This window comes from Ixodes scapularis, unplaced genomic scaffold, assembly GCF_016920785.2.
Source record: "Ixodes scapularis isolate PalLabHiFi unplaced genomic scaffold, ASM1692078v2 PGA_scaffold0__279_contigs__length_252992795, whole genome shotgun sequence".
Classification (NCBI taxonomy): Eukaryota; Metazoa; Arthropoda; class Arachnida; order Ixodida; family Ixodidae; genus Ixodes; species Ixodes scapularis.
The window spans coordinates 49412780-49440767 of record NW_024609835.1 but is presented as its reverse complement, the minus strand read 5'-3'; the positions used below and the strand labels follow the sequence as shown (position 1 = coordinate 49440767).

The 27988-nt window shown below is 44.4% G+C and overlaps 1 protein-coding gene across 1 annotated transcript; it reads right to left on the bottom strand.

Moving 5' to 3' along the window:
- Positions 1-310: 310 nt before the first annotated feature.
- On the bottom strand, positions 311-26265 carry LOC8052981 (3-hydroxyisobutyrate dehydrogenase, mitochondrial). Its single transcript, XM_029976304.4, has 6 exons — positions 26172-26265; positions 19312-19573; positions 15886-16007; positions 8778-8988; positions 4722-4878; positions 311-697 (listed from the first exon to the last, which is right to left on the bottom strand). Exons 1-6 carry the CDS (start codon positions 26257-26259, stop codon positions 539-541), a joined length of 999 nt encoding a protein of 332 aa, XP_029832164.3. The 5' UTR covers positions 26260-26265; the 3' UTR covers positions 311-538.
- Between the last annotated feature and the right edge of the window lie 1723 nt (positions 26266-27988).

Genomic DNA, 27988 nt, shown 5'->3' with positions numbered 1-27988 from the left:
AAAAGGTCCGCCCTTATTCTTGGAATCCAACCATGACAAAGACGCTTCTTGGTCAGTGGCGTTGCGTAGAGTATTCTTGGGTTCCACCAGCGCCAATAAGCTGGTGTAAAGCGAGAAACATTTCTACCCATGTTGTTGCACGGCCCTTCTAATTGATTCCAATTTCTACAACCTGCCTGGAGAGCTCCAACCTCACATCTTTCATTGGAATAATATGAGCATGCTCATCAAAATATCAGAATTACAAAATATCTATCTCAAATGCTTTCTATCTACTTTGTTTTTGAAGTAAAAACAAATAGCGCACCAGTTTAATAACAAACTTTTATTATACACCTGAAAGCGGGGAATGTCGGTAATGGAAAACTCTCATGCAAAACGTTCTTACATCCGTTAATTTTTTTATTAAAATAAAATGCTCCAAAACTAGGGACAGTAGTACTAGGAGTTATCCAACTGTTTATTCCCACCTATCAGCCAAATAAATGACACCTCCACAGAACATTTTATCAACTTTGTTCTCTTGACAGTTTTTTGTTCACTTGCTAGGGTTGCCTTGAAGGAGCTGATAAACGACGGAGAAGTCCTTTTTCCCTAGTCCATTGCTCAGGAGAACACGGTAAATTTGGTGAGCAAGAGAGCCCAGAGGTGTCGGTGAGCTTGTCTGTGTAGCTGCTGTTTGAGCCAGTCCGAGATCCTGCACAAAATATCTCCCGTTAAATTATCAGCTAACACACACCTGATTGTCAATCGTTTTATTACTGAGTATTGCCATATGCATGGAATAATTCTATGTGGAATCTTGTAGACTGGTTCACAATATCCACAATATTTATTACCATATTTTCCGGACAATAGTCCGCACCCGGTGCATAGTCCGCAGGGGCAAATTTGTGGTAAAAAATAAAAGCTTTTGCTTAGATAGTCCGCACCTGGTGCATAGTCCACACTTGGTGCATAATCCGAACGTAAAAATGATCGTACAGAGCACACCTTGACAATACCTGCTGCATTGGCTCGCAAAGAAGCTTGTATCATACATAAATCAACGTTAATGTACTCTGTTTTTCATAAAATCCTTGATGTCTTGTCACAGTGAATGATTTAGAAAAAATAATCCTGGTACAGTCCGCACCTGTAGATAGTCCGCATCGGGTAAAATTTCAATTTTTAAACATGTATAGTCTGCAGACTATAGTCCAGAAAATACGGTACCTTTCCCACCACTTTTCATTTTCTTCCCATACTCCATTATGCTGCACCATTGTCATTGCATGAATTCATTTCCTTTCCATCTCACATGACCTCTCCCTTAGGTTATTCTCATACCCTCCTCAGCCAAATTCAGTGGATCTGGGTGATTTAATCCCCGCAAAAAGGAGGTAAAGTTATTTTTTTCTAGGACAGAAAAAAAGAAATCGAGGGGAGTTTCCACTTTTCAAGTAAGAAATTACGAGATAAACATGCTGAAAGAGGGGTGGGCATTTGTTTGAGCATCGGTGCAGGTTCTTCTATAGACCCCTTTTGAAATTTGATCCAGTCATTTCGTTCACTACCATCATCTGTGTCTGCCATACTAATGGCCGGCCTCTGGTACTTCTGGTGGGTGGTGAATAAAGAAGTCAAAGACACGTGTTAATAGCCGGAGACGAAGAAGTTGCGCAAATGACCCAAGGCCCTACATTCGAGACGTCGACACAATGAGACATATCAGTTGGATACGAGCACTACTAACGCTTGGTTCAAAGTGGGCTCCAATCAATTGGTAAACACACTCACAGGTCAGTGTACCTATATAGACTGATTGCTTGTCATTACTATTGAAACTGAAACGATGCAAGTCAGAAGTCGATAGAAAAAAGATGTAGAAATAAATGAACTGCGCAAAGGACAAGGACAGAGCTAGAAACGAGTATGACACATGGAGCACAGACTTCCAACTGTTTATTTGGCGCAGACACAGCAGTATATATAACAGCAGCAATCAGTTTGCGGCGAAATAAGGTTTAAACATGATCATCCAAAAAAGAAAATTCCTTGTCTGATAGTGAAACAGATTGCATGTTTATGCAGTCAAAACCTTCAAAACCTTTCTCTTTAATGAAGTAGGCTTCTACGAGTTTTCTTTCCGTTGCCTCATTTGCTCTTGCAAAAACACGTGTCCTTTGCAAATCAGGATGACAACCGCATTTCAAACAATAAACAACTTTCCCCATCCTAAAAGGGTAGCTTCTTCTACTTCAGTAGGAGCTTAGACAGAAACTTCCTTTTTCTCCTCACGATCCGTGGAGTTTTTGTCTTCTTTGACTTTCGGATCTTGAAAAATTTCCTTAATGAAGTAGGCTTCTACGAGTTTTCTTTCCGTTGCCTCATTTGCTCTTGCGAGAACACGTGTCCTTTGCAAATCAAGATGACAACCGCATTAAGGAAAGTCGAAGAGGTGGAGAACACCAAGGTTCGTGAGGAGAAAAAGGAAGTTTAAGTCTAAGCTCTGACTGAAGACGAAGAAGCTACCCTTTTAGGATTGGGTTGAGGAAAAGGAAGTTTATTAAAAAGGGTTGATAGTCCAGCAGTGTGTTTCTTTCTCTCTTCGTCGCTTTTCCTAACGTTCAGCTGGTAATCATTAAGCATGGATAACCAACCAGCGCAGCTACAGGCCATCACAACAGTCAGATGTCCGCCTGTGTTGTTTTTTATCGACAGAAAGTGTTCACGTGCCCTCAGGTCGAAATAACCTCCAGTCTCGCCAATGTATACTCGCCCGCAAGAAAGCGGAATTTCATAGATAACACCGGATGCGCATTCCGTGTAGCGCGTGCTGTGCTCCTTTTTTCATTTGTTGATGTTCATTCTTGGCTTCATCATAGGGCACACTTTACTGAGTTTGCAGGGCGCTGAAAAGACGACCGAGAGACCATACTTGGCCGCCACCTTTTTCAGGTTATGGAGTAATGTTTGGAGGTGGGCTAGTCGGTGATGCATTGTAAACATAGAAATAAAAACAGCGCAAACGAACACAAGGACAGGTAGAAAAAGGGACACAGACACAGCGCTGACTCACAACTTGCTTACTTTCTCATCTTTTTAAAACATATCAACATAAGAAAACAAGAAATGAAAAATAAAAGAAGAAGAATCCAGCATGTAGGACATCCTCTCTGTCATATGCCATGTAGGACAAGGTGTTATGGGACAGGCCGTGGTGGTACGGGATGACATGCACATGCATTTTTTCTTTTTTCCTCTGCTCATTACTACCAGTTTTCTGCTTCTGTAGCAAACGCACACATACAGCAGAGACCAAGTGTTGGGGGTACCCTGCGGCAGTAAGGCGGTCACACTGATCGCGGAAACTGGACGCCATTTCGTGAACACGTGATTTTTCTAATGCTGATGTACAGCTAGACATAATGATGGCTCTTTTGACAAGCTTTGAGTGAGCACTGTCATAGGGCAAAAGACCCTTCTTGGTCCTAGGGTGATATGACCAGCAGATGTGGTAGTCATTAAACATTATTTTTAGTTCTAAAAACTGGATGGAACCGTTAGCGGTCAATTCATGGGTAAAATTAAGGCCATCGGATGCTGAGACGAAGATGGATAGAATGCTAGAAACAGCCTTGTGAATACAATCAGAACCTTCGATATCTAAAAGCACAAGGTAGTCATCGACGTATCTAAAAACGCGCACTACATGCTGATCGCAAAGTTGTTGCTGCAAGTGCCTGTCAAAAAAGGACAAATACATATCACATAGCACGGGGGCAACCGCGGACCTGATACAAATGCCGGTCTTTTGAACATAAAACCTCTCCTCGTGCGCAATTACTGTAGAGCTCAAGTAAAACCGCAACAGTTCAAGGAGGCTGTAAGCAAGCCCTCATGTGGCACCGAATAAAACAGGTCCTGAATGTCTACAGAGAAGGCAGTCTTTGCGGGCGAGTATACATTGGCGAGACTGGACGTCGTTTCAACCTGAGGGCACGTGAACACTTTCTGTCGATAAAAAACAACACAGGCGGACATCTGCCTGTTCATTGTTTGAAATGCGGTTGTCATCCTGATTTGCAAAGGACATGTGTTCTCGCAAGAGCAAATGAGGCAACGGAAAGAAAACTCGTAGAAGCCTACTTCATTAAAAAGAAAGGTCACGACTGCATAAGCATGCAATCTGTTTCACTATCGGACAAGGAATTTTCTTTTTTGGATGGTCATGTTTAAACCTTATTTCGCCGCAAACTGTTTGCTGCTGTTATATATACTGCTGTGTCTGCGCCAAATAAACAGTTGGAAGTCTGCGCTCCATGTGTCGTACACGTTTCTACCTCTGTCCTCGTCCTTTGCGCAGTTCATTTATTTCTACAAATCATGAACCAACTAGCCCTTTAAAAGGTGTTACTTGAAAAAAGATGTCTTCCGTTGGCATACGAAACTAACTGTGTCCGACACAACACTTTCATTATGACCATTTGTATGTCGAAAGTTAGACTGCTATTTGAAGTGCTAGATGGCATACAACCTTGGAAACTGTCTATGATATAGTAATTATGCAGTTAGAAATTTGTGCTTATAACATTATATCAGGAATTAAAATACAAATAACTGCCACTTCGAAGTAACAGCAGTGGCAGAAACACTCTACCGCACCTACTCTCCACTGCCACAAGTATGGTTTCATTGCCACATAATTGAAATGTTTCTGTGCATCCTTCACTACATACCTTGGTCATGAGGGCTGCACCAAAGCCTCCTTCATACTGACTGCTTGAAGGGACATTTTCCATCACACCAGGCACGGGGCTGTACACTTCGCTGGGCCACGTTTTTCCAGAGCTAACATTCAGGACGCCATTCAGTACATTGGGGTCCAGCCCAAGCCTAAAAAAGCGGCCAAAACAGCTTTCATTTGCAAAAAGAAATGCCAAAACTTGTTAAAACATTCATTGCATCAAACCCTAAAGGGGGTGTAAAATGTGGCCGGGGTGTTACATTGCCACATTCATTCGCCATAACATCCCTAGCCACATTTGTGTTTTAGCCAAAGGAGGCTTATGGGGTTTCAGCTCCCTCCCCCTTCGCGACCCAAGTAATGGATATCCCAGCCACCTCAGCCCCCCTCTGTCCCCCCAAAAAAATTCTATGCCACTGGTTCAACTGTTCATTATTGCCTTGATAGGTGGGTGATTTCAGATAAGATCAACCAAAGGGTGGCTGGTCAACATTTTTAAACCAACTGATATTTTTGTCTGCTATTGTCTAGTGTCTGGTATAAACAAATCTACGGCTAGTTTTGACCAGAAAAAAAATGTCAGTGACGTACAGTACTGGGGGCCCTCTCGCTTTCGCGCTGCGGGTCAGTCCCAGACACAAAGCTTTGAGGCTCTCCGGCGCGGGCCGCGGTGATTGAACACGCGTGTGCTGGGCTGTACATGTCTGTTGTTTCGTTCTTTTTTCCTCGGGCGCGTAAAAGCCGAAGTCCAAAGTCCACTCGTCGAACAGCGTTCACCCCACCTTCTCCAATATCCGGTTCATTGGAAACTTGTGAAAAAGCACCCTTGTTTCGCGCAGCGGATTGTTTGAGCAGCCCACAGCGCTACAAGTTGCACTCGGCATCTTTCGAGGAACCGCTGGGCAGTCTTGGGTGCACCGAGTTGCTCGCTAAAACGAGTCTTGGAGTCCTCACAAGCAAATAAACAAAAGGCTATACAGAAGCTACACGGGCTACAGATAAAAGCAATGGCTAAACACGCCTATCACAAGCCGAAGTAGCTGTGGTAGCGGCTCAAAGAAGCGCACTCCATGCAACGCCCGGACCGGAGGAAAAAAAGAGAATGATACGGACGTCACGGCCCAATGTTGCTTTAGCGATCGGCAACCCGCTGGCCGCCCGCTAGGGAGCAGCGACTCGCGGCGGGTCGCATTTTTATTATCGGCATTAGTTGAGAATGCGGCGTCCCACGGCCGTAATATTTTGGCTGGGGTCGTATTTTGTGTCACTACAGCGATACCAGTAATTTATTTCATTTTGAGTTTTGGCCGGAGTTGCCCTTTAAGGAGACTGTAATCTGTCCCCAAAAGACCAGTCTCTTACACTCGAGGGGCTTCATATCCCAGAGGATGAAGAGATTGTGCTTACAACATGGGAGTCCGGCGACCTTGTGAGAAAAAAAAACAACAACATTGGATGCTGAGACTTTCCTAAAAGTCATTCAAGTAACGGTTGAAAGTTGGATATTTCACAACCGTATCCGACAAATGCAAGGTGAAGCGATCTACGATGAAAAGCAGCTGCATGCAACGTGGGAGCATTTTCTTTCATTTTGACTTTGCTGAAAACTGGACCATCGTGCTTCCTGACAAAGTTAAAGCATACCACTGAAGAAAAAAAAAGTTACTATATTTACATGTGTAGTGACGACAAGAAAATCTAGAAGCAGCGTTGCTATCATCAGTGAGGACCTGCGTGACGACGTCACTCTCGCGTGCTTGGCTCTAGAAAAAGTGAAAGAGTGGGTTTAAAGCAATGTTGCGGCATACTAGCACGTGACGTACGTAAGTGACGGGGCCGCCAGTCATTTTAAGAGTCGCTACCAGCTTCACCAGTTTGCACAGAATGATTGCCCACAAGCCCAGTGGTTATTTTCTGCATGTGGACATGGGAAAATGCATGTGATGGAGTTGGCGGACTCGTGAAACACCAGGCCACGCTGAACAACCTGAGAGAACGTTCAATAAATGCAATTCAGACGGCCAGGACAATGGTGAGTGTTCTATTTGAGAAACTGTGTGCATCTTGCGTATCTGGACGAAAATGAACTTGTTCGGTATCGTCAACAAAAAAAAAAGAAGAGTGGCTGACGGTGCACGCCTTTCCTGGCATTCAGTCTTGGCACGCAAGGCGGCTGTGCAAGTCATCAACAGAAGGAACCTGTGACATATATGTAGCACGGACAGTCAGATCTGGTTAGAAGAAACTTTATTAAATTGGTACATCGAGGAAAGCCTTAGTGTAAAATGCCGAATTTGATGCCCCAAGGACTGCTCATTTTGAATGCAGGGACATCTTATTTATCACAGTTTTCTTCGTGGGGTATTTAACCTACTATTTTACTTGGTGACAGCTTATAATCTTTATCTGATCACCATATGAGAATCACGAAACATTATTCTCGCGCTGGACAAAATATCTCGGCTTGACATGATCCATTCATACACCAAGAGTATCGTAGCTCTTACAGTCCGGCGCGGTGGCACCGCTCACCTGATGTGGTTTGTCCCCAGAAATATATGACTAACCTAAACAATTTTAGTATTCTATCTTTGGTTTTGTGTGTGGAAGTAAAGTTGTTTCTTTTATTTTAAATATAAATTTTACTAAAAAGTAAAACTTCGCACTGCATCAACTTTTCTCGAATCACTAGTCTCTAATATGATACCTCTTTGTACACTGTATGTAAAATGCTGTATATAGTTTCTCCTCACTTTTAGTATGTGACCGAATGCTCTAGTTGTCAGTGACCTCATCTGAATAAAAATATATGAAAGGTGTGTGTTTGTTTCTTGAAGCTGGAACTCAGTCACTTCCCGTATGGGCACTGCTAAGTGTAGGCTTTTAAAAAGGACCTTGCTTTGGGGAGTTGTGTCTTCTTTCTTAATAAAATAATGCAACATGTTTTTAATAGAATTGAATGCCGAAATAGAGTATGACAGGCTACCCAAATTTTAAAAGAATCAAAGGGGTTCTTTTTTTTTTTAATTTGCATCGGAATTTTTTGTTGTTTGATTTTTTCCCCATGTTTGCCTAAATATATCCCGACTATCGTATCACTCAGATACCTTATTTATTTTTTAAATAATAGCCATACTATATAAGTAGAATGCTACCTGCAAATTGTATGATAATTATTAAATTATTTTTAGAGATACAGGCCTCCAAATTTTGCCATTTGTCGTTCGAGCAGGCATGTTTGGCAATTTTTAGAAAAATAAATAAAATTTAAAATAAATATTATTACTTTATATTACAAGCAAGCTGTACCCATAGTTTGCATCTAAAAAGTATTAAAATTTTCCTAATGTTATCGTTTTTTAGTTATTCTCTCAAGCGTGTTCCCTCCATCGGTGCGCGTTAATGCCACTGTCCACCTCTTCATGCCTTACGATTTTTCCTGTCCCCAAATATTTTTGTTGGTCAAAACTAAGTGTGGATTCGTTGATACCAGACATTAGACAATAGCATATAAAAACATCAGTTGATTTAAAAATGCCGACCAGCCACCCTTTGGTCGATCTTATCTGAAATCACCCAGGTATCCAAACAATAGAGGAAGCAGTCACCAGAAATATGGAAATAGAGTTTGTCATGATTTGTAGAGGAAGCACAAACAACTCCCACTAACACCAGTATCATAGCGTAAAGTTGCAGAGTATAAATGCACTAACAGAGAGCACACTTCATAATGAGCAGTGCATAGTCAAGAATCGACGATGAAACAGCAAGAGAATCATAGGGAGAAGGAGATATTGCTTGCGCAGGAAGTAAAAAATCTTGAAGAATTTACTTTTCGCATTAATCCCAATCAATTATTTTTGGATTTGCGAGTTCTTAGGATTCATGGAGACTACAATGTTATGCAGATATGCCTCAATGTTGCAAGGTGAGTGCAAGAAGCATGCACCACCTAGAAACACCTTGTGCATTTTCATCACTCCAATATTTTTCCTTTGAAACATAATATTCAATTTCTGATGGTCACTGATGGCAATGGCATTCTCACCTTATTCCTAGGTTCATGGTCTCAGCATTGCCTATCATAGAGATGGCCAGCATCATGTTGTTGCAGATCTTGGCTGCTTGGCCACAGCCAACCCCTCCGCAGTGTATCACATTTTTGCCCATGCAGAGCAGAATCTCTTTTGCAGCTTGGGCTTCAGCTTCTTTCCCCCCAACCATGAATGTAAGTGTCCCAGCCTTGGCTGCATTCACACCTAGAATATAAAAGAATTGCTCTTGTAGACAGGACTGGGTAATTATGAGCACTAAATGAACCTTGCTCAACTAAGCTCGTTGTGTTCGATGTAAAAGGAAGAGCTTGCGACAACAATAAAATTTAGAAATTAAAAGTATAATTCAGTAGTCCTGATCAAACTTCCTTTTGCTGATGACAAGGGAAGATAAAAGAAACCTTTTACTGAAAGGAGGCCAGTAAAGACATAAATAAATGCACCTAGTAATCTACAACTTGAATTAGACAGTGCGGAGCATAAAGGAATATTGAATGCTCAAAAGCTGTATGTATTATTTTTCATCTTTGATATGACAAATGCCTATTCTGAGAAACTGGAAGACCAAAATTTCAGAATAACTATATATTCATGCTGCGAGCTGGTCCAAAACTTCTGCCTTCCCCTCTATCTAGAACATGAAACCAAACTCATGGTAACATAACATGAGGTGTGAATACAGCACAAGAAATAGTAAGGATACCAACAGGCTCCAAACTCTTGCGCTAGAAACAAAAAAAATGATGAGTGACAGGGTGACAGAGTTGCATCCATGAAAAGGTGACCTAGTTCCTGGGAAAAATAGTGCAGTGTCATCCGGCAAGTTTTCAATGCAAAAGCATTAACTGTCCCATGGAGCGAGCTGACGTCGTCAGTTTGAAGCTCGAAAACGGCACATAGTTTCCCCGATCCCAAAGGAGCGAAGCAAAGCTGATGGATTTCGCCTTCGGTTGCATTGGCTGGCGTGCGTCGACGGGGCTCCTATGGGCCACTGCGCTTGTTAGCTTCCACGGCTGCTCACCCCATGGCGCTGCGTGTCCATCAGCGTGCCGTTAACACAGAGCATCCAAGGTCAGCACGCCCAAGGGAGCCTGCGCGCTGACCGGCGACGAAAAGTATGCAGCAGACGAAGAAGGGAGCGGACGAGCGGATTGCATGCTTTCGCATTCACAACTCATAAGAAGTGCTTAGGTGCACCTCGAGCTTATTTTTTTTACAGCGAAGCTGTTATGCACTAGGATCTGGGAAAAAATGTGTCCGCAGATGTTGACAGAAAACTCCCCATTGGTTGTGGCAAGTATGAATAAATAAAACTAAAAAGAGGGGGCAACCAGCGTGAATCAGCCTTCCTTGGCATTATTAGATAGTGAGGTTCTGATCCTTTGTTATCATCTCTAGTCATCGTCCTTGAGGTCGTTCTAGAAGTCATCCTTGAGGTTGTCTGAAAGGTCATCCTAGGTGCTGTCCTCGAGGTCATCCTAGAAGTCATCCTTGAGGTCATCCTAGACCAGGGGTGGCCAGGCTGACACGGCCTAAGAGCCGTAAACAAAAACCACGAAACTTCCAAGAGCCGCAGGGGGGGAGGGGAAGGGGCGGAAACTTTTGTTTAGAGCAATAAAAGAAAGTCGAAGTACTTCAATCTATCCGAGTCAAAAGCAGTTCACTGCAAGTAAGACTGCCAAACAGCAATCTGTCTTTCGATTTAAAACACGTTCCGTTTCTCTTTTTGTGGAAGTGCTCGTGTGACCGGGTGGGAGGCGGGGGAGCGGAGGGGGGGGGGAGGAGGGGGGGGGGGGAGCCGCGAGCCACACTTTAACACACGAAGAGCCGCATGCGGCTCGGGAGCCACAGCTTGGCCATCCCTGCCCTAGACGTTGTCCTCGAGGTCGTTCTCTAAGCGTCGGCCTCGAGGTCGTCCTAGACGTTGTTCTTGAGGTCGTCCTAGACGTCGTCCTCGAGGTCGTCCTTAAAGGACACATGCAAAGGAAAAAAAAAATTTTTTTAAACAGCTTAGATGGAAAAAGGATATAATAAAACAATTTTACAACCAAGAAAAAAAAATTTAAAGCTATATTTACGGCACTATACGAATTTGTAGTTGGCGCCCGCGGGTGCCGCGGAAAAGTGGTCTTTATTTGTCACGTGACTGGTCCATATTTGTCAGGTGGTGCTTGCGCTTTTTCAGAAGCTTCCTGTGGCCTCTAAAAGTAACTTATTCATCTTTGTTTGAAGTATAACAAAAAACTAAGATGATTAAGTAACTTTTAGAGCCCAAAGGAAACTCCTGAAAAAGCGCAAGCAGACGTGATAGAACTGTGCGCCGGTCAGACGACGGCGGCGGCGCCCCGAAGCAGACAAACTTGTGCGGCGGCGGCGACGGCGGCGTGGAAAAACGCGTTGAAGTGGCGTTCGCACAACGCTCAGCGTGCGGCGGCAACGCAGCGCGGCGGCGCGCGGGCCTACCACGTGACTAGCGGCGGCTCCCGTGAGCGCCAACTACAAATTCGTATAGCGCCGTAAATATAGCTCTAAAAAATTTTTTTCGTCGTTGTAAAATTGTTTTATGACATCCTTTTTCCATCTAAGCTGTTTAAAAAGATGTTCTTTTCCTTTGCATGTGTCCTTTAAGGTCGTCCTAGACGTTGTTCACTTGGCATTGTCCTTAAAGTCGTAAAAATAACAGCTTTGCTAGTCCTCCATCTTCACGAGAAGTGGAAGGGCTCTACAATTTTTTTTCTGGATTTTGGCTGCGGAAAAGGGTACAAAAATATTTTAGCCCAAGGTTTTTTTTAATTTTTTTTTAGTTGGACAGCTAGTAATGGCGAATTTAGCTCATTTTTTAATTTTCAGACACAGTAAAGTGGATGACAGTTATTTAAAACAAATTGAGCACTGCATTGCTTTTAGCTTGATGGATACCTGAGACTCAAGGAACCAACATCTTGTCTGTCCTTTTAATTATCTCCTTTAGTCTCGTTAGCATCATAACAGCAAATACTGTAAAACCCTTTAAATTTGCGGCCCAAATTTTTCGCAAATAGGACACAGGTGCAAATTTGCGGCTACTAAATTTCGCGAATTCTTGGGGCACGGCTACATAGTTTGTGGGTACAAAATTTTGTGAATTCTTGAGAGGGATAATAAAATCTAGTAACCATAGCAACATTGCCAACGGGCGTCCCAAGAAAGCACAGTCGGGCAGTCGGCTGTCCCTTTTTCTCGGAAATGCCATCAAGTTTGTCATTTACAGCTTTGCCGTATACAAGAAGTAGTGGAGTGGTCGCAACAAGAATGTGTCACAATGGAATAAGGAGGTGAAGAGTAGATCTGCTTTGCGGTGACACCCTGTAAAGCATGGTTCGGGCGGGGTATGGTGTGGAAGGCGCTTTGTCTAATTGGTGTCTTTTAAGCGGGGTCGATAGGGCTCGCCCATCCGTATGTGACGTAGGGGTGACAATAGGAGTTCTAGCGAGGATAGAGGGCTTTTGTATGAAAATAACCTCCCAGCCGTATTCCGAGACGTCGTTGCGTCTGTCGCATTCTTTCCCCTGACTTGTGGTTATGATCATGCAAGTCTATTTGTTTTTATTGTTTGCAAGCCGTACTTCGGTTTGTATCGAAAATGAGTTTGTACCACCAGTTTAAGCCTGTGGAGGGGAGAATTCCGCTTCCAGAACCTCGCTCTTAGGAGAAGTGCTCGGACCAAGACGCATGCACAGCCGCCAACAGCCTCGTTTCGTGATGCCTTAAATAAGACTCGAATCCACGAGAGCGAAAGGAGACCTATGGGACGTATGACGAGACAACTCAAGCCAAGATCGCCCGTCTTGCGCTGGAGCAGGGCAACACTGCAGCTGCAAGTAAGATGGCGATGATCCTGTGACCCCCTGTAAGTGAAAGCACCAATCGTTCGATGAAAGATGGTGCTTTGACTTCAACTTTCTTCCCCATGCTACATACCTACGTATGCAGCACGGGGAAAAAAGTTGAACTTGGGGAATCTGTATCAGGACGAGCAAGAATACATTTGAAAGATTTGAAAGAAGGGAGGGATCGTTAACCGGATGATCATCATTGCTGCCGCTTGGGGAATTGTAAAAGTAAAACAACCAAGTATACTTCCTGAAAATGGTGGCTCGCTGGTGCTTGACCAAAAATGTACCGAGGCCACAATGAGAAGAATGAATGCTGTTCGTAGAAAAGCAATGCGGAGAGCCAGGAAAGTGCGAACTGATTTCGAAGACATGAAGAGCGAGTTTCTGGCAAAAACTGAAGACGTGGTGCGCGAAAATTAAATTTCGAAAGGCACGATACTTAACTGGAACCATAATGGCTAGAAGCTAGTGCCGGTAAGCAACTGGACAATTGCACAGCAAGGATCTCAGCAAATCTCTGTGGTCGGGCATGACGACAAGAGAGAAATTACTGTCCTGTTTGCAATTGCACTGGGAGGAGCCATACTGCCTCCCCAAGTAATCTACACGGGAAAGACAAGGAGATGCCATGCAGCAATTGATTTTCCAGCTTCCTGGGACATTGGGCATTCCCCAAACCACTGGAGTACTACCGACACAATGCTGCGTTACATAGATGCCATCATTGTACCCTCTTTGAACCAGCAACGAGAGACGCTTGGACTACCTTTTGATGCCAAGGCACTGTGCCTGTTCGACGTGCTTGCGGCTCATTGGACCAAGACTGTTCAACAAAAGCTGCTAGAGAATAACATCATTTTAATGTGTTCATACCAGCTGGATGCACAAGCCACCTCCAGCCCCTAGATATGCACTTCAATGGCATGTTCAAGTCGGAAATTAAGAAAAGTTCACATTCTGGTATGCCAACTCCATCGCTACGCAGCTAACAAACGAGGAAGATGCTTAATTTTAAGTGAGCTTCACCTCATCAATGAAACCATTGCATGCCGTGTGGTCGACTGAAGTGTGGAACTTGCTTCGTGACAAGACCGCCGCTGCCTGTAGCACGTTTGAGAAATGTAGAATTGCACAAGTTTGTGCTGCTGTGTAGCTCAAATGAAGGTTACCTGTACAGTGCACTGTTCAAATAAATTTTGTGATTGTAACATAATTTGATTGTGGTTGTAACAGTCTTGCTAGAATATTTTGCGTGCCCTTAAAGTTCGCAGACTTCTGAATTCACAAAATTCACCAAAATTAGGGGCTCGTGAACATTAAGGGGTTTATGGTAAAACAAACTTCTCAATGAGAAAACAGTGAGGGTACAGGCAAGCTGGTGGAACTTAACCACAAGGCTTAATATCCTGGGACTTGGGTAAATAAACTGGAAGCATTCCAACCTTCTACTTTTATATGTTCCGAGTCCACTCCCAACCTTCTATTTTTGAATGAATTTAGTTCCTTACCCAACTTTCAGGTTATTTAAAACCTTGACAAACTTCTTAAATTCACTAAATTTTCTGAACTAAGAAAGTATTAGAGTTTATCACGAAACAAGGAGCTGGCGTTTACTGACACATGCAACAAAGGCTGCCATGTTGTAGAAGCTAAAGCATGAAACAAAGATAACCTTAAAAGCCCAGAAAGCATAAAGCGTGATTTGGGTCACATATAGGAACTCAGTGGTCAGCTCCTCTCGCACTACACCCTTGCACTAATGGCAGAAAAATTATTTTCTTTTGACCCTCCCAATTACAGTGTAAAATATATATACCGTAAAATATGGGGGAACCGCCCAATCCACTTACACTGAAAATTAGGTTACCCTAGACATCGGCGCTTGTCCGGTCAAATCAGGTGCTTGACGTATCATTTGCAGAATTCCCAAGTTTGGGAAATGTTACTAGTGGGCTCTTGAACGAAATAGGCACTTCTGCGGCATTTTACAGTAGGCCTGCACACAGCACACGTCACAGCTGCTAGATAAAGTCCTCTCCTCGCCTTAATTGCCAGTGGCGCCACCAGATGACTCCTTGATAAGCGGCTAGTCATAGCCTGTCATGGACCCCGTTTCCCATGCTTTACAGAAGCCATGCTTGTTTTTAAAGTTGTTTTTTGGGTATGCCGGGTCATGTAGAACTAGGCACTTGCACTATGAGTGTTGCCTAGACACAGCTTCATCACTGACCCTAGTTTTGGGCCTGAAGAACAATTATAGAAAGGCATGGGAGCGGAGATATCTCTGGCTCGGTGTTCAAGTCACCATCCATCCAGGATAGAGCAGATGTGCTGAGCAGGAAGCATGTGCACTCAAGTGCCATGGAAGCGAGACCTTTTTTTTTTCCTTATTCACATCATTTGTTAGGTGGAGAGACAGTCAGCATAGGCTTCTTGGACTCATGCCAATGTGGATGCAAGTTTGTCTGCTTCTTTTGCAGGGGTTGTGGTGACATCAGAACGCAGAGCTCCGATTCATTCTGAATGAAGGATAGTAAGTAGACCTCAAGGCAACTTGCTCTGAGGTCTACCCACTGTCCTTCAATCAGAGCCAATCAGAGCTCGGTGTCTTTCTGACGTCACTGCAACTTCTGCGCAAAAAGCAGACGACTTGCTCTCTGCATAGGACTTTATCTGGTCTATCACATTGCAGTGTTAGTTATGCTGTGTGCCCTCACCGAAACAGTATCTTACACCGCACTCCAACTAAGACCTGACATGCAGACCCATGAAGGTCTGCAGAAAATTTTCTTTTATTTCAGTTTCACTACTGCAGAGCAGTCTTTTATTATATGTCTACATGTAGAGGCACTGGAATTTACGTTGCTAGTTCTAAACACACATGTGATAGAAAGCAAAAAAAAAGGCAGTGAAAATTATTTTGAAATGCCCATTTCTTGGCTCTGGTAAGTGACAATATTAGCAAATTAGCATATGTGGAGTATGCATAGCCTGGGAATGAAATCAGAAACAAAGATGTAATGTGATGACAGCGACACATAAATAATAGCCTCATGCTGATACGCAAAGATGCAAAACTACATTCCTTTCCATTTGCTCTTTGATATGTACAAGCTCCTGCAGGCACTGACCTGCATCAGTGTTAAATAGACCAGGCACACAAAACTCCATTTAATGTTATTAAAAGTTTATAACAATAAAAAATATTGTTCTGTACATCACTCACCACCTGATACGGGAGCATCAATGAAAGTCGCTCCCTTTGCTTCAACCAGTTTCGCCATCTCTTGTGACACCGAAGGATCGATAGTGCTGCTGTCGATCAAAAGTGACCCTGTCTGTACCTTTCTGAAACAAAAGTACAGAAGCTTCATTTTGACTGTCTACATGCATCTATAGACCGTTCCATTAGGGTCATAGCAGGGAGGGTAAAAGAGAAAAAAAAATACACTCCCCCTCTCCCCCGCAAGCCGTCCGCTCCGCCGAGTGGGCTGTAGCTAGCGTCCGGCTGGCGTGCAAACTCTGTTTAAAATCGCGTCATTTTGGAACTTTCAAGCGCTGATGCGCAGATTTTGGTATGCCAGTTATCGTGTAATACTATGCTAGATAAAAAGACTCACAGGGTCCAATTGCACTGTTACCTGCGTGCAAATAAAAAACAAAAATAGGGAAAACTGTGTCAGATTGGCCGGTCTCTTTGGCGAAAAAAAAATCCGGTTGCTGTACCTTTTTTACTATACAAAAGTTCGTACTGGTGTAGGCCTTTAGCGACCATGAGTCGAAGTCTGAAATAATAAATAAAAACTTGCTCTCCTGCCGCAATACACGCAGAAGTTGAGGGTAGTACTGCCGGCTGACTCAACTGCTATTTAAGTAACGGAAAAAAGATATGCTAGTTTATCATTTCGCAAAATAGAACAACAGAGAGCTATAGGCTGATTTTGAAGTAGCCATAACTATTCTAAGAACGCGAACCACTTCACAACGGCAGCCACAAGCGAGAGTTCGGTGTTCGGTAGAGCCCGCCGATACAGCCCAAAGATGGAGAACGGCAACCTCCCGGTTTGTCGTCTGCTAGCGGAGTCGGCGGCGTGCCCTCTCTCGTTTTACCCCGCCGAACCTGCTGAACTTCCCGGATGTGTGGAGAGGGCGCTGCGGTCGAACAAAATGGTGCCGCCCAGAGAGCGCTAAATGGAATGGTCTATACATGTGAGTGTTTTCTTAAATGTATATTATCAATTGTTTGAGTTGTTTGCAGGCACTACTGCAGCCACCACTGCCATGGTGACACTGGTGCCTTGGGGTGGGTTTCCCTCGCCATACAGCAAGCTTCCTCACCATGTGATGGCAATGTTTTGTGACCAGTAAGTGACTAAAGGATGCTGGTATCGTTAAACAAGATTGTGCCAATGCAAAAAGGATCCTTGACTTGCAGGACCTCATAACTTGTTTTTTTTTTAGTTTAACCTTTTTCGACATTAATGATTGTGCACACTTTAATACAATAAGCACATTTTTGAAAATTTAGGGAAGAAATAGGCTCCTCTTGAAGCCCCCTGGAATTATTTAATGAGTCGATTTTGTTTTTCAGTGCTGTAATTTGAACTTAAAATGTAGGTCAACTTTGCAAAAATTTCTGGGGCTTGTATGTAGTGGCATGATCGAGATAGAATTGTCGCACTTCCTGATGTACAGTAAATGTCCTCAATATACTGAAGCAAATGCAACACAGTTCGAATATGCCATTAAAGGAGCTGTGCAACGATTTCAGTGCTTTGGCCAAATAATTTGGGAGTTGGTGTCTCGACCATTCTGAAGTAAAGAACAAAAAACCGCTTTTGTTTGCATGTCCTAGTTTTCATGTTAAAAATTGACAAAGATTGAGGTTTTTTACACCTCTCAACTCCTTCACCATTTTCCGAGTCACATGTGCTGCGACGTGAAAGGAGGACGTGCGGGGTTCCAGTAAAGCTTTCTCCCTAGAGCCATCAGTGAGCAGTGAGAACTCACCCATTTGCGACCACATGACCACGTTCGCCCTGTTGATCGTGCTACCTGCGCAGCACAATCAACATGGCCAAAGGAGGAAAGTGCCAACGTGCTTGTCCGGGTCCGGCCATCCCCATCCTTCTCTGCCCCCCCCTCCCCCTCCGGCTTCTGGCGGCTGTTTGCAGTAGAAGATAGAGCCGACAGTTTCGTTGACCTCGGAAAGATGGTGCCACTAAAGCTCCGTATAATAAAATTTCTGTCAATGATACCAGGTTTTTGACGTATCTATATTTATGTTGGAACGACAGGATTTATAGAAAAATTACTTTTTATAGAGCAGGTATTTGCACAACTTGGTATCTTTTTACAAGTCCCCCCTTTACATCACGCTGCATGGCTTTCATGGCCGCCACTGGCAGCTGCAGGTCAGGAAATATTCTAATTTTTGCTTTGTGATTACGCAGGGGAATCACAACATTTTGAAGGAAGATGTGTTTTCTGTCCTTTGTGACAGTATAAGCAATGTCAAAAGTAGAAGACACAAATTCTTTCAATGTTAACATCGTTGCACAGCTCCTTTAAAATAACTGTAAATATATGACGCAGGATTCTTTTGAAAGTAAAAAAAACAATGAGCATTTCCTATGCCGATCAAAATAAAAGAGAACCTTTGATTACCTCTAATATTATGTTAACCCTCTAACCATTTTTGATGAGCTTTGATCGCCAACGTGGATCCAAACCGTTCAGGACGAGTATAGCTCGTCTGCTCTCCCTGGTTCACACACTCAAACGTTATGAACGAACCAAGCTTGTTCATGACCGAGTTTGCGGCGCTGCCAACACATGGCAGCAGGCACGTAGCCAGGATTTTGTTTGGGGGGGGGGGGGGGGCCGCCCATGACAAAATGTTGTATGAAGGGGAGGGGGGAGAGGAGGTCCCAGCAAAATGGAAAATTTCAGGGGGGGGGGGGGGGGGGGGGGGGGGGGCCCGGGACCCATGGGCGCCCCCCTGGCTGCGTGGGCTCCCCCCCTGGCTCCGTGCCTGCATGGCAGCACTGAATATTTTAAAATATTGCTGACACTTTGTTTGTGGCTAGAAACTTGAATTTGAAGGCAATAAATGTAACTTTGGAGACAACAATTAAGCAGTTGAGGGTCAGAAATTTCCAAGTAAAAATAGTAAAGAGTTTAAGCAGCCTCTCTATTTCGCTATTCATTTTTGTAAAAATAAAGCATACTACGTTGACACAGCTACTTCAGTAAATTAATATTTTTAGCCTCTGAATTCAGCTCTGAACCTGTGTCAAAATATTGGCATGCATCGAAGACACTTTTTTTTTTTTTTTTTTCGATTCTAGACTGTGTTTAAAAATATTTCTATTCTATTAATAACACATCCTCAAATATACCATAAAGAGCAAAGTTCACAGAAAAACTTGTGGAGCAACTAATGCTCAAAAAACTCTATTCACCCTTATGCAATAGTTTGGACAGACAGATGTAGGATGGAATCTGAAGCAGATTAAAGTTCTTCCACCTTACAAAAACACACACGAGACCATGCTCCCATCCTCTGGTCAGAGTAAACCACAGATTATTCATGGAATTAAGCCGCCTAAACGCTACCCCTTGCAGGCCGCAAGGGGAACCAAGAACTTACGATATGATGCCCTTGTCGCCGGTGTAGACTTCTCTCACATGGGGGCTGGACGGCAGCATGGTGATGATTCGGTCGCATTGGTCGGCCATCTCGGCTGGACTGCCCACGGGGACAGCCCCGTGCTTGGCCAGCTCCTCCGTGGCCTCCGGAAAGATGTCGTACACCACCAGGCGGTGTCCTTTTGCAATGAGGTTCTTGGCCATGTTTTGGCCCATGTTCCCCAGCCCAATGAACCCAATCGGAACCTGCGAAACGCTCCTTCCTGTTGAGGATATGAATGTGAAGAGAGCTTAGAGGTGCCATTCAGAAACTCACATACACTATGCAACCCTGTTAGCACAAACGCAAATTCAGTGGCTTTTTTGCATTTTGCTTTGAAAAGGCATTAGCAAGCATCAAATATGACAGCTTAGGTTAGTGTCTCAAACAAGCACTTTCTACCATACTATATTCAGTCTCACCTCATGACAGACCACAGTGGATGCTGCGAGCCATCAAAGTCAGTCAAAAGCTGTGCGAGTGTTAGACGATCTTGGAGAGGGGGCATAGTGATGTGTAGAGAAATATCACCTTCCAAAGTACTTTTGAGCATGTAGTTATGAAATCTTATGATCACCTAAATAGAGTTAAGAGAATTGTGCACTTAAAAGATCTCCTACCATGTTTCTTTTTCTTTTTTGCTGTAGACAGTATAAGTCACTGTAAAGTTGGTTTCCACAGGCTTAACTATGAAAAATTTGTATTTCCTAGAAATTCAATGTAAAGGATTACTAAACAGATGTTCTCATATAAAACTGTTGGCACAACTGTCAATGTAACTTACTGTGCATTGAACATTTTAAACACAAAGAAGCTATCAAAGTCCCATCCCTTAAAGCATGTTCAGATTTTTGTTCCTACCTACCAGCTTAGTCATGTTCTCAAAAAGACAGTGTTTGCCTCAGAAAAAAGTACCTGGCCCGATTTTATTTCTCCCAAGTTTTTGTTAATCAGCCCCGTCTTGATCAGTCCCTGGACCCGCTTAAGCATCACCTTTGACGAGCCCAAGCATCTCTCCAGGCACAGTTTTTCCTCTCCAAGTTTGATCTTCTTCAATGTCTCGGGTGACTTGCTTGCTTTCAACGCTTTTTCTTTTTCTACCTCTCCCAGTCCTCAGCCTCTCGTTGCGGATGCTCCAAGTAGGCCTTGTGGGAGTTTTTTACAGCACTTAGCAACTCTCTTGTCAGAGGCACCTTCGAAGGATAACTGTCGAAACGCTTTTCATAGCAATGGCATCCCCAGCCCTGCCCGGTTGTCCATGATTTGTTGGTTTTCACTGAAACCATGTTTGCAATCAGTATTTCCGTGTGGTAGGGAGAGTAAGGCACGAACCAAGACAGGTAGCACAGGGGACTTCTCAGTTTGGCTGTCAAAGGGCGAGACAGCTGCCCAGTAGCCACTAACAGAGCTGCGAAATGTGCCTTCGACAACAGGCTAGCTATGGACAGAATGCCATTTCCCCACCAAACCAATGAAACCACATGCTCACCCTCGATTACATGCGGCACGCTTGCAGCTACATACTTCAGAGTTGACCGTCTCGTCCAATGTTAAACTGAGAGTTGAATCCAAGATATGCAAATGAGGCAGTAGTTTGTTGTCTAGTGGAAGCTGCTTCAAAAGGTGTCGTAGAGTAGAAATGTAGAATGCTTGCACACCAACCCAGAAAGATTTCTTCTCTTGGGGACTCCAACTGCCATTTCTTGATCGGTGTCAAATTCCATCTCGGGAATGTGCTTCAGATTTCTTGGTGCTCTTATGTCAAGCTGTTTCAATTTTGGCCCAGTCATGGTAGAGAAGACCTCATGCCTCATCAAGCGGCCCAAAAACTTCTTGACGAGGTTAAAAGCCTCCAAACAAACAATATGAATAAGGGGTACTTGCCTGTAAAAAAGTGCTTGAAATGCTCAGAGAACAAGTCAGCTGTGTCCCACAGGAAGAGCATCTTGGCTAGTGTCTTCTTGTCAGCAAGTGCCATTGCCAGTTGTTTCTGAAGCACAGCACTTGTTTGTTGAGCTTCAGCCTTGACATGAAAGTAGGCCTTTAGCACTTGGTGCTGCTCTAGCACTTTCTCAAGACTGTCCTGAAATGGGAGTCATCTGTTGCTGACGTGCTGAAGAAAGAAGTGTTTTGGGATTCCAAGACCTCTCTGCTGCTCCTTGAGATGCAAAGATAAAATATCATGCTTGAAAAAAGAACAAATGTGGATCACAAGCAGCTCTACATCAGTGCCAAAGGCGTTATGTACCTTGTGAAGATTACATTCCTTGATGTCCAACAGGTTTGGGGTCATTGTTTCTTCCGGTTCTTTTTTCACGCTTTTCATTGTGTTCAGTCCATCACTGAAGAAGCAGAGTGGCTTGTTCTTGGGAAGTTTGGTCAAGCTTTTTTCAATGCAATCCACTAGGATGCTTGCTGTTGCACGACCCAGGTTGAAGGACTCTAGGTGCTCAACAACAACCTTCTGAAGTCTCTTTGAAAAATATTGCAGGAGAACATCCAGTTGTTAAACGTGTTGCTGAGGTTTGGGTGCTTCGTCAATTTGCATGGTATAATATACCCCCGGCCAGCCAACCTCCTCTACAATCTCTTTGTTTTTAAGTAGGGACCTAGCCCATCCGAGATCAAGCAAGATACTTTCGTCCTCCTAGAGGAAATCTTTTCAGCAATTTTAGTCGGGAAATATGGACTGGGATAGCCCGTAGTGTCCGCTACAGACGGACGTAAGGGGAAATGAAGTAGTTTTGGTGACAACTCTTATAGTAAGACACAAACAACAAAAAACGGCAATCACTTCTTTATGCTGACAGTGTTCCACTGTGTATATTCTGTGCAAGTAATATGCTTTTTAAGCCGAATTGTAGGGAGGACTGTACACCTACTCGCTTCCGAAGATTACACAAGCTCGTCTGGCAATGTGTATTTTGCTAACGATTCAACACAAGCTCCAAGCAGGAGAACCCGGCTCTCAATGCTTTGTTTTACGTTAAAGACCATTAAAGCACTCTCTGTTACGAGCATCCTGGTTTGGAATGCTTTTCAGCTGTGCCAAGCAAGAGTGTCCCTCCAGAGCTACAAGCACTTGCCCAGGGGTGGACTTACCATTAGCCTATACGCTCCATGCGGGAACTATAGGGGGCGCTTTGAAAAACGCGCATAGCGCCGCTAGCGGAGGAGCTGGCGTTCGACAGTGAGGCGCGTTCAGCAGCCTGCGGTGCCTTTTGGCGTGCGAAGCTGTGGCGGCAGAAGTGCGCACGGATGGAACTTTTGCTTTTTGAGCCGATAAGTTGAGGGTAACGTTGCATGAGTGCTGGGGCAGATTTAAAGGAGTCATGAAACGCTTTTTCAACTTTTTTCTGTTTAGCTTTCCTCCTCAACTCATAAATCGCGCATTGTACCAAACAGTTCAAGAAGTCGGAAAGGAAGGAGTCCCCTCTTGCTGGGAATCTCGCTTGACTAGCCGGACACAGCCATTGTCCCCCTAGAAGATTAGCCCGTCGCTCAAAATTCCGACTAGTTGCTTTCCCCACGCCGTTCACCCCGAAGCTGACAGTGCTGTGGAAGCTACGTGCTCGTTGGGCCAGCCACACATTTTCCACGTGATCATGCTCTCTCGCGCATACCGACCCGCAGAGAATGAGGCCAGGTGATGAAAGAAAGACGGCTGATTGGTCCGGCAAGCGCGTAGCTTCCACCGCAATGTCAGCTTAGAGGTAAAGGAATTAAGTGAGGTCCGGTGTCGTGTGACGTGCGCTTGGGCCCTGGTGACGCGCTGCGGGGGCCCGGTTATGGTGGCTAGTAGCCCGGTGACGCGCTGCGGGGTCCGCGGATGTATCACAGTGAAAAGGCGGAGAGTTTACGAAGGGAAGGAGGTACAAAATAGTCCGATATGTTTTGCAAATTTTCGTAGCGAAAGTCAGCCTTCTGACTTTCTACCTTTGTTCTTTTAGCCCACTGAACGATGTGCTATTAGTAAAATCCCAATATAAATTGATTTACTCCAGCCTAAAATTCGTTTCATGGGTCCTTTAAGAAGGACATTTAGCTGTTCTTCGCTTCTTATATATTGAGTTTGAGTCGTTATTAGGGGTATTTCTTTAGTTGCTGTCAAAAAAGGGGTTTGGACAATTTTCCGAAAAGCAAGACGGCCGCCACCATAATTGCTCTCAGTGAGAAATTTGTTTCGCTCGTCGCTGTAACCGTAGGACTGCTGGGACGATGATATTTGGAGGCGAGTGAGATGTTCACTAAGTTTGTACAGTAAATGGGCAAAGTTTTATTAAGACAGCAGGTGTGAGGGTTATGGTTCAAACGAATAAAGGAATAAAGCTGTCAGGAATGTCCAATATTGGACCCAAAATGTTGTGTTATAACTGGGCTGTGTGAAGTGCAGATTTGAATACACAGGTTTTTGGACATGACCGTAACTTGACAGAACAGTTACAATACCAAAAATAGGTGGCATAGAGAAACCAGATGGAAATTTGGTTTGGGCGGCATAACTGAATGGGAAACGATTTTGACCATGAAAGGGCTGTCAAGAGAATACTGCTCGTCGTGGGAGATGGAGACTTTACAGGTAAAAAAGACTAGTGCACTGTACTTTCAATTGAAACAACTTTACAAAAGGTGCTTTCAAAGCCAAAAAAACCAAGTTGCCAGCCAACACACGGTTCGGCCGTCAAAGGCTTTTGCGGTCAGCGGTTGTGTAGTAATCTGGTTGTGCAAGGTGCTGATTTTTGGCACACAGGTACTTTTCAAAGCACATATTATACCTAAAAGAGGTTGCATATATAGTTTAACCAGGTGGAAATATTTTTGGGCGACCTAACTAAATGGGAACCGGTTTTGACCGTCAAGGGCTGTCAAGAGAGTACCACTCATCATGGCCGGGAGGTGCACACTTTACAGGTAGGAACAGGTAGGCAGTCCCTGTAAATTGAGGGGGGTCCCTACAAGAAGGTAGGGGAAAAGGAAGGAGTTTTGATGAATGTAATAGATGCACATAAAATAAAACCCACTGCTGACTCTGTCCACGCTGTACCTGCAACCCTCAACCCCAAATGTCACATCCCTGAAAACAAGCTATCCTATTGCAAGATATGATTTTGATTTCACGAATTCTGGGGCTGTGGAGGAGGGTCCCAAACCATCCGTTAAAATCAGTGGAAGGGAAGGGGGGGGGGGGGGGGGGGGTTGAGACCCCCTGAGTCCCCCAAACTTTAAGCCCTAGGTAGGAAGGGACCAGTGGACGGTAATTCCAGTTCGAACAAATTTGCGATAGGTGGCTCTAAAGCCGAGAAAAAAAACTATTGCCTACAAGACTCGGGGTGTCAGCGTTTCCACATCCAAAAGGAGGCTGATCAAAAAAGAAAGCAGACATAAACTTCCACACTCAAACATCGATTGTCCACTGATTCCAAGTTTCGTTGTAGTTTTCCTTAGATTCATATTTGTCACTTTTTGTACCGTTCGAATCTTTCTTAATGAAGTACATAATGCGTGCCATACTGGTCCGGAAATATCATCGACACGTACGATGGGGACGAAACTTCTTTCGAGGGCATTCCTTCAACGAAATTCGCACTGCATACTCGCGAGTGTGGGATGGCATTTCAGTTCGAGCGGAGATATGTAGGCGTTACTGGTACGAAAACAAACGCAGAGTGCAAAGCGGCAGTGTAGAATATGTCAGCCGTGCCGACACAGTGGAAGACATGATCAGGAGACCAAATTTCTCGCGTCGTACGGCACGGGTTCATTGTTGTCATTGTTCCACAAAACATCGGCGAGGTGAAAAACTGTGAAACTTCGTCCCCACGAGATACGACACATAACTATTGCAGCACTTAACGACGCAGCAGTTCATGCTGTCAACCCAGCACAACCGCAACGCTCCGACTTCAATGCGTACCAATGTACGCGGCGTAATTTCGTTTCGCAGGGGCTCTCACTCCCTACCTTCGGTAACGGCCGCGCGGCGGCGCGCCGGTCGCGTCGCACGTAGTGTATAGGCGATGGTAAATGGAGGCAAATATCTGAGGGTTGCGAGTTTTGTGCCATGCTTTATTACAGTGAAGGGTTAATCCCCAGCATTACTTCTGGGGGGGAAAAGGCTACAAATTTGTGTCGGTGGCTGGAGTGGCGCTGTGCTTTATAAATGCGAAGAGATTAAAAAACAGAAGACTGTAAAACGCCTCATGGTTGTTTTAAAATGCCAATGAACATAGAATGAATGTGCTACGTAGCATAAAAGCCCGCAAATGTACCGCACAAAACTATGTATTAGTGCACTGGTGATAAATACGCATGTGCATTAGGAACAGCACTGCGTTGCTGTTCCCATGGCAACTTGCGCGCACGCTGCGACGTGGCGGCTTGGCATAGGTTCACGTCACAGTCCTGGGCTGTTGCTATGTGAATCAGCGCGCGGTGCCCGTTTCTGCCGCTCATGTGTTCCCTTCTTTAAATCATAAATGCAGGGGAAAAAAAAAAAAAAAAACGCACGAGGATTTTGTTTGAACTTTTCAGACAAACAAAATTGCCATACGCCGACAGTTAGTCTTGCAATCCCACGTCAAGTGTGCTCATAGCACATGAAACTTCTCATTCGCTCGCGCATAAGTTAACTAATACCGGGTGGAAGTGGCCTTTAAAGCATCGGGATGTCCGCGAAGCGAGTGAAATTATTTTGTGCAGTTGAGGAGCAGCGGTAGCATCTTGAAGGATAGGAGCGTGCTTTGCCATTCATGTTGCTGGCTTTCCACTTTTACTACACCGACATCGTTCGTGACCAGATTAAAAAATTGTAATTTACGTACCTGATACATAGCTTGAGCTTATAAATTTTGAGCTATCGAACGATCTCTGCAGCAGGCCCCGACAGCGAATCATTGTGGACGCCGCCATTTTAGTCAATGTCTAGGGCGCGCCGATTACAATGTACGGTGACCACGCGCACTACACATACGCATTAATTCAAGAAAATCAGAAGGAAACTAAAACAAAAAGGATTTCACTATATTCTTAAAATAAATCAAAATTATTGTGTTTTTTTCCAGTGAAATGGAACATTACGTTAGGAAGCATTTTATCCAACAAAACTACCCCGGCCCTCCGCGGCCGCGCGGGGTAGTTTTGCTCGAGGGACAAATGCGAAGGAAAAAAGTTGCTTTTTAAACAGCCTAGATAGGTAAGGAAGTCATAAAACGAATTTACAACGAACAAGAAAAACAAATTTAGTTGGCGCTCGTTGGCGCTCGCGGGCGTCCGCGGGACCGGCGACTAGAGAAAACTTCGGCGCGCACTTTATTGGATGAAATTTGGTGACGTCACGACCAATAGGAGCACGGAAACAGACGCGGTCCCCTCAACGCCCGGAGAAACATCGGAAACATCGTGCCTGACGAACCGTCGTCGAACGAGAGGTGAGTGGTTTGAGTTTTCCTGTGATGTGATCTCTATGTGTGTTCGTTCCACGCGTCCGAGCTGTTTCTTCGTTTCAGATCTATTTGGCGCCGCTGCCTACATTGTTTGAGCCTGCGTTCACAATTAAAACAACCATCGCAGAAAGCTGAAAGCCCGCCGAAGAACGGCTAACTTGCGAGCTAAACCTAATTCAACAAAACCATTTGATCCGACAAAATAATGTGCTTGATCTTACATTTCATGTCAACAAAGAACTGCGCTGTCTGTCTTCGTCCCTACATGTTTTATTCTTTCGTGTTTTTCAAATCTTTACCAACCCGCGTCCAATCGAATGCCCCGATCACAAAAAATAGTTGGTCGTGCTCCGGTGGCCCTTATCATCAGCCGGTAAGGCAGTTACGTTTATCGTTTCTATATTTTGACCCAAGTAACGTCATATTCTCAAACTGTGAAATTCTATCACCACCTCTAGTTTCACATTCTGGTGCACCGTGCACTTGCAGCTTCCTGCACCCCTGCGAGGTTTCCTGCGATCGTACCTTGTATATTATGGATTTCTCGCCGCACGCGAGTGCTCTCGAAGGCGTGCTATACACTCTGTAACATAGGTTGTGTGCAGAAAAGGCACAAGCCCGAGCACAAAAGCGCCCTTTTTGCACGAGCAGCCGTGCAAAAAGAACATTCTGCGAAGCTACGCCCTCGCACCCGTGCCTCTGCTGCACACAACTTATTAATAACCGAGCCGTTCTCGTTTTTGTTTTGCATATTACTGGTCGCGACTCAACACCGTTTCTTTTGAAGCTGATGGGCACCACAAGGCGTGAAAGAGGTGACTTGCAGCTTTGCCAAGGCAGCAGCAAGACACTACAAGCCTTCGCATTAACTGGCTAGCCAGTGGCGCTCTGTTCTGAACAGCACTGCGTGCCATGCAGAGGGTTTGTGCAAGCTTGCTGGGTGGCGACGCTAGCCACGGTAAGTGCATCCTATGCAGCTTTCTTTTAGGGATATATGTGGCTTGTAGGCCATGTCGTGCATGTGCCACCCAAGGGACAGCAGTGCCAGTGGCAAGGCTGTGCTGATGGTAATCACCACTGCACTGTGTTTTCATTCAATAACTACTGAAAAGGAACCAAGTACTTCCGAGAGATTCTCGGTTGTGCTTTGATGAACTCCAGCTCGCTTACGGACTTGATGTCTGTGTTAACAATGT

What these genes read in the sequence shown, in the direction of transcription:
- LOC8052981 (XM_029976304.4), bottom strand. Translation starts at nt 26,259, where the DNA reads ATGGCGGCGTCCACAATGATTCGCTGTCGGGGCCTGCTGCAGAGATCG. An exon ending in AAGCTCAAGCTATGTATCAG is followed by an intron (nt 19,574 to 26,171) that starts GTACGTAAATTA and finishes TATCCTCAACAG; the next exon opens with GAAGGAGCGTTTCGCAGGTT. An exon ending in TGATGCTCCCGTATCAGGTG is followed by an intron (nt 8,989 to 15,885) that starts GTGAGTGATGTA and finishes TTTATATTCTAG; the next exon opens with GTGTGAATGCAGCCAAGGCT.